This window comes from Pagrus pagrus, assembly GCF_965226575.1.
Source record: "Pagrus pagrus genome assembly, chromosome: 15".
Taxonomy (NCBI): domain Eukaryota; kingdom Metazoa; phylum Chordata; class Actinopteri; order Spariformes; family Sparidae; genus Pagrus; species Pagrus pagrus.
The window spans coordinates 11,787,851-11,800,756 of NC_140199.1; the positions used below are offsets into that span (position 1 = coordinate 11,787,851).

Below are 12,906 nucleotides of genomic sequence, written 5' to 3' on the forward strand. Positions count from 1 at the left end.
AATAATTGATAGATATTTCACTGACAATATATTTTATTTTCACGCCAGTTAAAGCAGAAGTCTACTGGTGGATCTTGTTTACCACCATTGTGTCCCTGGGTCAGATCTCAACAATCTGCTCTGACCATGAACCTGCAAATTTCTTACTCTTTTCTAGCTTTTGTCAAATCTCTTTTTTAAAAAAGAAAAAAAAGCCGTTAACATCACTCAGGTGTATGTATGACTCTGTCTGCATTGTGTGTTGCTACCTTTATATCTCTGCCACGCGTTTCTCCCCATTATTTAGTAATCGATCCTACAGGCGAGGCTTTCTCCCTCTAATGAAATGGCATTTATCCACCTCTTCCCTGACCTTTCCCACTGGATGTCCAATTAAGATTGCCTGGTGACGTTGATTAGGAATCTGATTGGTCAGGGTTGTTAGGAGACACAGTAACACTAATTACCATCATAGTCATGGTTCTTTTTTAATTTCCTCTTTTGTTTTCTGATGTTGAGGAGAAGATGCCAAAAATTGTCGCTACAGGATGGGCATCATCAGAACAAAACAATTGTAATTTTTTCAAGGTTTCTTACATCGAAGGGCTGATGAATGAATGGCATCTCTTACAATGTTCTGGCCCAGCGTTCATTCATTTGTTGCTCAACTCAACTCAAACCAGTTATCTTGAGGTATCTCAGCTGACCCAGAGATTCCCAGAGAACTAACAACCTTCTAGCCTTTCTTTAAGCTATGAACAAGGCTGGGTCTCTCAAAATGTCTCATGTGGTCCCAAGAAATCTTCACAGTCATTGTTGATTTTAAAGCAATATCGGAATGAACGTGTATCTCTTTTCTGTCACTGACTCCAACATGCCAATGCGTTAAGAGTATAACTATCACAGACAATGTTTCCCTGTGATCTAAAAGTCTATTGTCTCTTTTCTGCTCTTGCAGTGAGGAAATGCCTTCTGGCGATTCGTTTCATCCTGCCCAAAGAAGCTGCGATGAAGGTTTGTGGAATTTATTGTTAATTCTGGGAAAAGCACTAAAATAGACATGTTTGGACAAAATACAGGATGCTGGTATGGCATCTTTTATTGGTCAATAAACACATGCCGACATAGTTATTTTCTAGGTAACCAGTATGTATAGAATTTGTACCCGTGTGCAGACAGACTCTACCCTCAAGAACCAATGTTATAGTGTAATGTCATAAAATGTAACACTCATGTTAAGCCTGCATCAGTGTTTTGGTTGACTGTTATTGTTTTATTTACAATGACGAAAATCTAAATTGATACAAACATTATCCTTTGCTGGAATAAAATAATTCTTGTGATAGTCGAGGAATTCTGCTAACATTTAAGTTCAAGTTGAAATATTTAATACATTCTGTAAAATCTCCACACGTTATTATGCAGGTTTTGGTGAAGTGGTATAACATTTACAATGCCCCCGGCGGTCCCAGTGCTCATGCAGAGTGGAACCTGTTTGTCACATGTTTCATGACACTGATGGGCTACAATACAGATCGCCTTGCCTGGACAAGAAACGTGAGTTAGCTGCAGAAGTGTCTTCTATGCCAAACCTGCAAGTCCTTATTTTAACTTGAATGATTCTCGTGTCTTGACCTTGCTTTCTTTCCTCAGCTGCATTTTGAAGTGCCTCTCTCTCCAGTGATTGCAGCCAAGAAGGCTCGTCCCTCTGATGGAGGCTCTGATGAGGTGTGTGACGAATGTCTGATCTGTTGTGATGATGTCGTTGTTGATATCTAATTTAAGATAACTGATCGACCTGTAGACCTGTTTTCATTTTTATTTTTTTATCATAGCATCAATGTTAATTTCTTCTTCTTCATTTTAAGGTGTTGATTAATGACAGAAAATGTGCCTTATCTCTAAAAGATTTGGGGAAAATCCTAGAGATAAATGTTTTGATCCTAGTTTGAGATAGTTTAAAGTTTAATATGGCTGGTATGTGTTGAGATTGCAGAAATACAAAATAATGGTTTTATAATTAAATTATAAAGGTAGATGACCTGAAACATTAATTATCGCTGCTCTATATGCAATTAAAATATAAATTGAATATACACTGAAACAAATGTGGCAGTGGAAATCCTGTCAGAAAAAGCATTTAGCTTTCATAATTTCCTGTGGGTGAGAAATATTTTCACCCTAACAATTTTGGACACAGGGAAAGCCCAGCGCTGTAGACAAACCCTATTAACACAGGGGACAGTTTCCGTGTGTGACATAACTTGTGAAAAAAACCTGCAGTCTGTCCTGCAGTCTTAAACAAACAGTGAAAATTTAAAAATACTCTAGTAATCTGTGTTTGTGTGCTCTCTTTAAAGCAAAACATGACTGTCAAATGTCAATCTGCTGGAGGCATTGGCTGAGCGTGTGCGCGTGTGTGCGTTTGACCTGAGGAATTGCATGAGCCACATTTATATTGAAGCATGCTTTTTTCAGCCTGTGACGTCTGAGCTGTGTGTCATTTAGATGGTTGACCTAAAGTTCAGCCTTAAATAATGCATAAAATCAACATAAAATACATTTTAATACATGTGTAAGAATCATTGCAATGTCTATTTTTCTATTCTGAATCTTTATCTTCTTTTGCCCCTAACATAAGATGCCTTTTATCTCTATCAGAAAATGCAGTAATACATCTTGGGGATCATGCTGTTGGCAAATATTTACATTCATGACTCATCAGAGAACCCACCTTTTTACTGCTGATCCTCTCTTTCTCCTGTCTGTAAGGACTGGGAGTACCTGTTGGGCTCTCACTACCACCGTCAAATGAATTCCCAGTCAGTCTGCGGTCCAATGGACTCCAGTGGCTCCAACAATTCTCTGATCACAGATGCTGAGGGCATGTCCTCTGTAAGTAACTTACTTTGGCTGGATTGATATATTATATGCCGAACTGATTCAGTGTGTTCTGCAAATTCAGGTGTGACCATGATGAAGATGACACACTGTGCTTGAATGAGACTTTATGTTGTATTGATTCAGATGTATATTGCTGAATTCTAACATTGTAACCTTAATGAACATATGTTTTAAAGCAGGGTGATTGTATTAGTCTCTATAGGTTTAAGCAAGGCATACCTAATGATCTGGCAACTGAGTGTATTTAAAGGGGCAAACTGTAAGATTTCCCACTGAAAACAATCATCATTAATCATCAGCAATTCCAAATCCATGTCTTATATGAAGAAAGATTGTAATGAGGGTCAGGGCCACTGGTAGTCTTGCCTGTGGCCATGACAAGATGATCTCCAATGCCCCCCACAGTAGACTAAGTTAAGGGTTAGAGAGCATGACCAAGGGCCCGGGACAGCTGACCTGGTGCCTGCCCAGTGCAATGTCAACCAACGGCAACAAGGCAGGAAAAGGAGCATTGCACCGTTTGTAAATTAACACTGTTTAAAATGGCAAGTACTCCTCTAAGGCCATAATACCTGTATTAGAGGGTTGTTTCTTTAATTTTTACAGCTTCATCTTGACCAGGATCTTGTTTATTTTGATTAGTTATTTTGTGCTGTATTATTTGGGTACTGTTTTATTTCTATTTCAAAAGGGAGCAGCTGTTAAAAGAAAAGCCAACAAAGGAATATTGTAGAGACAAAATCCAAAAATGTTCATGGGGATTTTATAATCGTACCATCAAAATCTTTAATCACTGACAATATCAACTTTGATATTATTAAAAACAATAAAAATCTATACTTGCCCCTACATTGTACAATGACAATACCCTATTTCTTCTACACTGTTCTTTGCCTTGTACACTTACTATTTCAACTTCGTATCTCATCTCTTTTTCCTTCTCCCTCCTTCCTAGATGTCCTCTCCCTCTAGTCCATCTCTGAAGTTGGACAGTGCAGCTCCTCTCTTCCCTCACATTCCTGCTCTTTTCTACGTTCTCCATCTGCTCTATCAGGAGCTGCAGCTGGACGAGCTGCAGAGAGCGAGAGCCTCATCGCTCGTATGTCTGCTGCAACAACTGGCCAGGTAACCACTACCTGTTTTGGTTTTTATGTCTCTATTAGCTGCTACGAGCAAAGTGAATAGCATGTGGCTGATGAAAGGTGAACAGGTGAGTAGATTGTTTGTATTGTGCATTTATAGATTGATATTAGAAGTAGAATGCATTATGTAGAGTTTTAAAAAAAAACCTTGAAAAAAAAAACTATTGCTTTAACGCACAAGGTTACAAAACTGAAGAGAGTTGGGTCATTTACCACAACAACAAAAAAATCTACTAGTCTACTTTTCACCCAACTATGTTCATCTCTCACCATGCGAAGAGCATTTCATTGTTTTCAGTGAAAGCTTGTAATCAAGGCTCTTTGGTGATGTGTGCAGAGCAACAAACTTCAGCAGGTTGTCAAGTGACCGCTGTGATTGGTGACAATGACGATAACAGAATAGGTGGAGTGGGGAGTTAAGCGCTCTTCAGAGTAATTGGCCTTTGTTGCCGAGTATGTGGGCTGTTGTGAGGTATGGTGCAAATTTTTACAGTCTTCCTGCTTTATAAGGCTGGTAACTGGCGAAGGCAAACATGATTATCCCAATTATTTTACAAGCCATTTTTGGGAGTGATCACATTTTTTATGCCTTTACCAAATTATTTGAAGAAGAAATTGGTTTTAATCCTCTTCACACATCCTTTGTTACAGTTTTATGTGCTCCATCTTTTTGAGATTTACCCGGGTAATTTGCCCACAGGAAAATTACACATCAAAAGCTAAGAGATCTCCCACTCTGCAGTGCTCCATCCTAATGCCATTGACTGGTGTCAACAGTATCGAAATATTGATAAATATTGATACTGATGAAACAGTTTCAATTCTAATTTCTTGCAGAATCAAGAAGTAAATAAACTTAAATAAAATTTTCCCTCAATGTTGTAGCAATTTTCTCCCATGGTATCGACTATTGGTATGTTTCAACGTGTTGTATAGAAGTTAGAATTCCAGTATCATGACAACACCACTCCATCCAGAGAGGACTGGATTCCTCAACAGTGATTGGGCAGCTAACCACCTACAACCCTTATTAGATGCACACATTAGCTCACATTTGTGTTCCCACAAGGTTCTGACTTCACAATGTACAGTTAGGTTTATAATCAGCTTTAGATGTTTAAAATACTATATCAATGTTCAAAAATATTTTCATGCGGTAGGAAAAGGACATTGTACGGAAGCCCTAAAAGGCCATGCATTCATGCATTTTATTTCCTCCGTTTTCCTGTGATAAAGAGTTAATTTCATTTGTTTTCTCGAGATCTCGAGTTATTATCTCGAAATAACAACTGCCGTTTTCACAATCACAGTCATTTTCTCGAGATCTCGAATTAATTATATTGCTATCTTGGGAAAACGGCAGTTGTTATTTCGAGATAACAACTCGAGATCAACAAATGAAACCGAGTTAACGGGATAATTTTCCCGTGATCTCAAGATAACGAAACTTTGTTTTCCCAAGATAACGATATGATTAGTTCGTGATCTCGAGATAATGACTGTGATATGATAGGCCTGAGATTATGGAGATGCCCGGGACCTCGTAGCTGGTCAGCTATGTAGTTAACGATGACATCAGGCTCACTTAGATTGCGCCGCTGATATAGCTGAAGCCTTGCCAACCGTCTTTTTAGATTACGCACACTAATGTGTATATTATCTGTAATAGCAAGGCATAATGCTATTTCAGCCTGTGTCAGGCCTTGATTGAAAAGATATGTGACGCAGTGATCGATATGCTCCTGCTCCTCTGACATTGCTACACTGAATGATGTTTCCTGCAATGATTTAATATATTACACTATCGTTTTGTTTTCTCAAGATCTCAAATTAATTATATCGTTATCTCGGGAAAACAAAGCTACGTTATCTCGAGATCTCGAGATAATTATCCTTTTATCTCGGGAAAACGGCAGTTGTTATTTTGAGATAATAACTCGAGATAACTTATTTATCCCTTTAATCTCTGCCAATTGTGTGCTGCAGCTTGCCTCCTTGATGAGCAAATACAAACATAGTAAAGAAGAAAAAAAAACCCACTATTAATTGCCAAACTAAAAACAATAATTAAAATCACGTGTGGAATTGCTCATAGACACGCTAATAAATAACTTTATATATAAAAATAATCATAAGGTAATGAGGCTGCACAGAAGCATAAAAGCATAGAGAAAAGTAGGAATCGAGAAAGCCGAGGGATAAAGGATTTAGAATAATGATTAATCTTACAGACACACATATGAGCTCTTACATAGGTTCTACAAAGTTGGGTAACTGTATGCTCATTAACCATCTAACAGACACACAGAGCTGTAAATTGTGTGTGAATCGCGGCTTGGTAACGGGATTAAAAACTATTGATTATCTGATGTTAAGCAGAGAAGTAATGACTCACAGCTGTTACTTACTCAGAGTGTGTGTTTAATTACTGCTCAAAAACAAGTTAAATGCCACAGAGGATCTTCGAGAATGTGGAGCCATTTTTAGACTAAAGTCCTGCAGCAATTTACATAGGCACAAGGAACGAACTGTTTTAAAGTTGACCAAATAATTTAGTGGAGTTAAATGAAAAAAATCTAGCCTCTGACACTCTTAATGCTGTAGATATATTCTGTAGTTGAGGTGTGATGTGTTCATGTATATGGAGTCATTATGATACAGGAATATTAATATTTATTATAAATGTTTTGTTTTGCAGAGACCTCCAGTTGGAGGAGTACGTGGATCTGTACTGGAGAGATTACCCTTCATTAATTAGTGGCTTCAATGAGAGCTGCCTCATAGACCAGGGTAAGACGCATCTGATAGTCTAATAATGGTATCAAGACAGGAAACAGACAAGACATGTTGTAGTGAGTAGAGAGGGCAGGATGGTCTGCTGTTGATAAAGACCGGCTCCACAGTATGGAGTCTTTATGTCTGAGGTCTCTTATAGTGTAACTCTTGAACTGTGAATAAAGTACTTCCTTCCTTAAATTCCCTCTCCTCTCCTCTCCTCTCCTTTCCCTGTGTCCTTCTCTGATTCCTCACCCTCCATCTTTGTCTCCCTCCTCAGCCCTGTCTGGTCAGATGCAGCGTCCGTCCTACCTGAGGGCAGAGCCTCCCTGTGTACTCAGCTGGCTCAGTAGCTGTCTGAGAGGGGAGGAGGTCCCGCCTTTCCCCTACCTGCCTGGCATCTGTCAGAGGACCAGGCTGCTGGTTCTGGTACGACCAATGTTTTATTTCTCATTTTAATTTTTTGTTTGTCTATATAGTTAACAGTAGAGGCAGAGACAGAAATGATGTGTGGAAACAAGCTGGAAGAAAAAGGTTGCTGAACTGGGGACAGTTATGTGGTAGGCATCCATAGATAAACAGGCTACAAGCAACACCTAAGTAGGTGATGACAAACTAGTCCAGCGTCTGTACAGGGATGTACCTGCTTCTCCCAAATAAAATTTGTAGATACTTCTCTTTCTTCTACTTGATATTCTACCTGTTTGCAGGCTTTCTGGTGAGTGTGTGAGACGGTGAGGGTGAAGAGTTCAGCTTTGATTGAGACGGATAATCTATTTGCGTTGCATGTCTGTGATTCTTTTTCTGAACATAAAGAGCAATTACACCATGGTATGGCTGGAAACCTGTACATACGTGTGTGTGTGTGTGTGTATGACGGAGGCGATGACGACTATTAGATAGACAGACAGATTAGAGACACAGACATATAGATGGATATATATATGGATCAGTATGTGAAAAGGTCCTGACAAACTTGTGCCTTACTTTATCCCATTGTTATCCTGTGAGAACAGCTAAATGTAGTATTTCCTGTATTTCCATTTATTTTTACGACAGGAAATCTCTATAATGACGATTCAGTTCAGTCAGGCAGACTGACGTTCTCATGGATCTGCAGTTGTTGTCTAATGTAGCCTCATAATCGGACTTATTTTCCATTTCGTCTCACTTTATCCCTTCTACTGAAATCGCTGAACTCAGAGACACAGGCGGTGATTCAGAGGTCTTGAAACAAGGCAAACTGCACATTTTGAAGCTATTAGAAAAGGCTACAATTGATAAATGGGTGCAAACGGAAGCATCAAAGTCAGAATTTGGGTTCGGTAGATGGCGCACATCGGCGTCTCTACGGCGCTGTTGCTGTTCCCTTTTATGCCTATAGGTGGCACAGGTTGTTCTGGGCTGCAGGTCTGACCCTGCTGACACTGGAGCTCTGCAAATAGATAATACTAAATTTAAGTGCTTCATATCAACCACGCTGTGTTCTACAGACATGTACAGATAAAAACCGACAGGCCATTATGAAGTCATGTTAACTCACTTCTATGTGTGCATGAACAGTATTTGAACATGTACTGCACATGCTTTGGTTTTCAACTTTAGCTTTTGTTTTGACCTTCATACAACTTCTCCTAACACTATACTGGTTTAAATTGTGACAGATGTAATGTCTACCAGGATCTGCAGTAGGAAGAGTAATGCTATTATAGTGAAAGGAGGCTAACGAGCTAGCCCTCTAGTTCACCTCCCTTTAATTCTAAAAGCCTCCCGAGTTAAGTATTTATTTTTTGTCAGCCAGAGTCTCTAGCTCACTCCCTCTGCCAGACATTTAGTTTTTATATCAGTTCAAGTGTTAGAAAGAAGATCCATCTTCATCGTACTCTGCCAGGTATCTTAAATATGAGATGATCAGTTTAGCTTTTTTTCATTGTACCCACTTTTCATCATTTTAACATCTCCAAGAGGCGCATTCTTTAATTTTGAAAAGTGGACATAATGGAAGTATATAAACAGGAAAATACAAATATATTCAATTTTTTATACACAAGCTGTCACTCGGGAGATTGAACACTCAGAAGTCTAAACCGTGGTGAAATATGGCTCTGAAATTACTATTTCTTTGACACAGTTCTTGAAAAATACCTCAATATCAGAAATCATGAAAATATCCTTGACATAACTCTCATGCTGTGAACATAAGTTTTGTACAAAATAATGATCCCTATTCTGTTTTTTGCTGTCAAGTATTTATCTTTTTCTCTCCTTTGTCTTTGTTTCTGTGCTTTTCTTTCCTCAGAGTTATGCCCTCTACATCACTGGAGATGAAAACGCTACTTCGACAGATGTTTCAAAGTACCTGGCCAAGCTGTCTGCAGGTGTGTGTGTGTGTGTTAATGTGACTAGCTGTTAAGGTCACTTTGTTTTTGTTTGCATCCTTGGGACTGTGTGTGTTTCTAGCTGAACCCTTTCAGTGTGCATGTGAACATTTATTGACAACCAGCCCTTATTACCTGCCAGTCCCATTGTTCCCTGCTTCAGGGCCCAGTAACACAGAAAGAAAGATTTGCACGTCACCTGATTCCCTCTATTTGTTTTTGCTTTGACAAAAAAAACAATACAGTACTGAGGTGACAGCAGTCGCTGCAGGTATTTGATCAGCCTCTTCTGCAATGACACAGAATTGCTCATTGACTCTGTGGGCAGTGTGGGAGAATCCAGGGTGACTGCTTTTTTTCCCAGCTGTATGTTGACATTTTACAGCCAACACAAAACAAAACCAGACAACAACAGATGTCATCCCACGTAAATTAAGTCCTCCACCGATCTGGAACAAAATGTCACATTCATTTAACACGTAATTTGAGTGCTCATTCTTTCAGTGACAACTTTTAGCAACCAATCTGTAGGTTTGAAAATGCTTTGACCCAGTTGACAGTTGTTTCCCTCAGGAGACATCTCACAAATAGGACAACAACTGATCAACCCGTTGACCTCTTTGTCCTGTTATCTCTCTCTTGTCCTCCACTTTCTCAGGCCAGAAGTCCCGTCCCAGTGAACCAATACACTACAGAAGGTAATTCAGCTCTGAGCAATAAGAGGAAGAGCTTTATGATTTTCTTTCTTCTTTTCTTTTTTTCTTTCTTTTAAGAGTGGCCACAGTAATAAACACTTTATAAATAAACACTTTTTTTTTCCTGTTTATTGTGCTAAATAAATCATAATAATTAAAAAAAGACATTAAATAACCCAAACATTAGTATAGATACACTGCAGCATTTACATTTTTCAAATCCTGTATTGATTAAACCCTTGACTAGCCAGTAGTCTTCCTCTCCTTTGTGTTTGGTGCATTAACACCACCTATAGATCAGTAGGCATGTGTATCATTTTGTGCACATGCAACCAAATCAGGACCAAAAAATAAGAGGTCAAAAACTTCACAAGGGAACCTTTAAATTGGACTTTATTAGACATTTTTAGAACACCCCTTCTTTTCATTAGATCTTGATAATCAGTAATCCTTTATAAAATGTATGTGTTTTACTATAGACAGAGCACTGTGAAAGTGAAGTTCACCAGTGGGAGTCTGGCTGAGCAGCTGGTGGTCTGGCTTACCTCAGAAGGTAAGACAAGCAGGTGTTTTTTCAGCTTTTATCAATACAGAAAAGGAGTGCTGAAACCATGTCCTCTTTCTCAGCACCGAACTGGTTCACATTGATGCAAATTTACATATTCACCGCCGTCCAGTGACACCACAGACACCACAAGTCTTTTTCCACTTGTTATTAAGCATTTGTTTTTAAGTTCAAAGGAGGCAGCCTCTAATGTTTTTTTTACCTGATATAAACACACTCATAACTCTCTTTTTACTGGTTTAGGTTTCACCCTGAAGGACCTGGAGTCAGTGCCCTTTGGTGTGGCTTTGCCCATCAGGGAGGCCATCTACCGCTGCCGAGAGCAGCCGTGTTCTGATTGGTCAGAGGAGGTCTGTCTGCTGATTGGGAGACAGGATCTGACCAAACAAGCCCACAAGATGACCCTGGCTAAAAGCAAAGCTGTGAGTACAAAGACCGTCAGACCGAGTCAGACCGGGGTCTAAAACCTTGAGTCCATCGTCATTGTGGACAAAATGTTGTAATATTTTATCCTCACTGATCTTGTACTTCACAGCTTTTACTCCAAACCTTTTCCCAACATTTGTGAGAACAAACAGCATATGCAAATTCCATCAATCTCGCGATTTCTGTGAAGGCTTTCAGCTTGAAATCCACCACAAAGTGCCCAATTGCTTGCAATTTTTTTTTTAATTGTAGTTTTGATCAATGTTGCAGAAGTTTTTACTCACTTAATAACTGCATTAATCAGTATGCAATACACTGAGGAATTTGCGTTAAAAAATACAACTTTAAAAATGTTCTCATTTCCTTTAATTATATTAGTAACCAAAAATGCTTTGTCTTCATGCTGTTTTCCTTTTTCAAATTCATGGACATTTGTCTTTGGAATAAATCTTAAAACCACTAATGTTTTTTTTAGATAAAACATCAATCACTTAAGATTGTTCAAACTATCATTCAGGCTGTATGTGAACCATTTGTCTGTGTGTCTTTCTCCAGTCTGTAGGTTCAGGTCTGTCCCTGGAGCCTCCGGCCACCACAGAAGCAGATGAAGAGGAAGATGGGATGTCGGACATTATTCAAGAGGTAACAGACGCAGTAAACATTATAAATAATCTAAAGAAGGCTTGTTTCAGGAGCTCCTAAGTAAAATTTGGCTCTATTCTCCTTCAGGTCACTGGACTGATCTGGAGTCAGGATTTGAGGGTCCAGGAGGTCAGGAGGCTCTTGCAGAGTTCCAGGCCGGTCCGGGTCAGTGTTGTCCAGTTACCAGAGGTGTCTGACCATGAGTACATCGAGGAGAAAGAGAACAAGTGAGAATGATATGTGTACAGTATGTGTGTGTCCTTGATCTAGATGCTCAGACAAACAACACCGTCAAAGGATATAAACAGCATATTTTTCTGTCCTCTATTGTCTTTCTTTTGTAACATTTCAGACCAGTCTTTCTTTCTCAAAAATGTTCAGCTGTTTATTATTTTGTGACTGTGTACATCTTTTGTTTATCACAAGCTCTTTCCTCTCCTTGTCTCTATCTTAGGAGAAATCATTTGGTTGCCTGCTGTAATCAAGGGTGGCCTACACCTCCTGTCAATTATATCGATTTTTTTGACTCGGGGTCTGTAATGTTTCCTCAGTTTTAATTCCCTACTCTCTTTTTGTCCACGTCTTTGTGTCTTCGCACAGACTCCTGCAGCTGTGTCAGAGGACCATGGCTCTTCCAGTCGGTCGAGGCCTCTTCACTCTCTTCTCCTATCATCCCGTACCAACCGAACCTTTACCTGTCCCAAAACTCAACCTGACAGGTAATATGCGCATTCTCACCCTCATCCTATTTAATACATTGTGGAATATTTTAGGCTCACAGGGTACCCTGGGTTATATCAGGGACTTGATGACTTAAGAGGAATATAGCAGAGTGTATTTTGATGGTCATGAAGTAGTAAGTCAATCTCGGCTCTAGAGGAGATTATTCAACAAAATCACTGACAAACTGGGCCCTGTAGCACAGCTGGAAAGTCACTCGGCCTTTCTTGTTATATATAACCTGTGTGCATATCTTCACCCCTCTTTAATTTGTAATTCTGTATGTATTTCTAGATTTTAATGTGTAGTTTTATGTTTCTACACCAGGCCGAGCCCCTCCTAGGAACACCATGGTAGATCTGAACAGCGGGAACATTGATGTTCCTCCGAACATGACGAGCTGGCCCAGCTTCCATAATGGAGTAGCTGCTGGACTCAAAATAGCTCCTGCATCACAGGTCAGTCTGAAACTGCAGCTTCACTACCTCTTTATCTGGCCTTGTGTTCAGTTTGACATGCATCCAACTAGTACATTTGCTATTTACTGTATAGTAAGTCCTCATAACTAACATTTACTTTTGTTAATGAGTAATCTGCCAAATACTTTCACAATTAATGTTTTAATCTATAAAATGTAAAAAAAAAAGTGAAAAATGCTCATCCCAATTTCCCAGAGTCCA

General features: G+C 39.2%; 1 protein-coding gene across 1 annotated transcript in view; it reads left to right on the forward strand.

Annotated features, from left to right (window-relative positions):
• Positions 1–12,906, forward strand: part of anapc1 (anaphase promoting complex subunit 1) — a 46,076-nt gene that overhangs the window by 9,622 nt on the left and 23,548 nt on the right. The window contains exons 18-32 of the mRNA XM_084376246.1: positions 938–993; positions 1,405–1,536; positions 1,633–1,707; positions 2,752–2,874; positions 3,839–4,008; positions 6,724–6,815; positions 7,081–7,229; positions 9,100–9,178; positions 9,837–9,876; positions 10,353–10,426; positions 10,682–10,860; positions 11,420–11,506; positions 11,594–11,733; positions 12,107–12,225; positions 12,554–12,684. Coding sequence (XP_084232372.1) covers positions 938–993; positions 1,405–1,536; positions 1,633–1,707; positions 2,752–2,874; positions 3,839–4,008; positions 6,724–6,815; positions 7,081–7,229; positions 9,100–9,178; positions 9,837–9,876; positions 10,353–10,426; positions 10,682–10,860; positions 11,420–11,506; positions 11,594–11,733; positions 12,107–12,225; positions 12,554–12,684 — 1,646 coding nt within the window. The remainder of the gene's footprint in view (positions 1–937; positions 994–1,404; positions 1,537–1,632; positions 1,708–2,751; positions 2,875–3,838; positions 4,009–6,723; positions 6,816–7,080; positions 7,230–9,099; positions 9,179–9,836; positions 9,877–10,352; positions 10,427–10,681; positions 10,861–11,419; positions 11,507–11,593; positions 11,734–12,106; positions 12,226–12,553; positions 12,685–12,906) is intronic.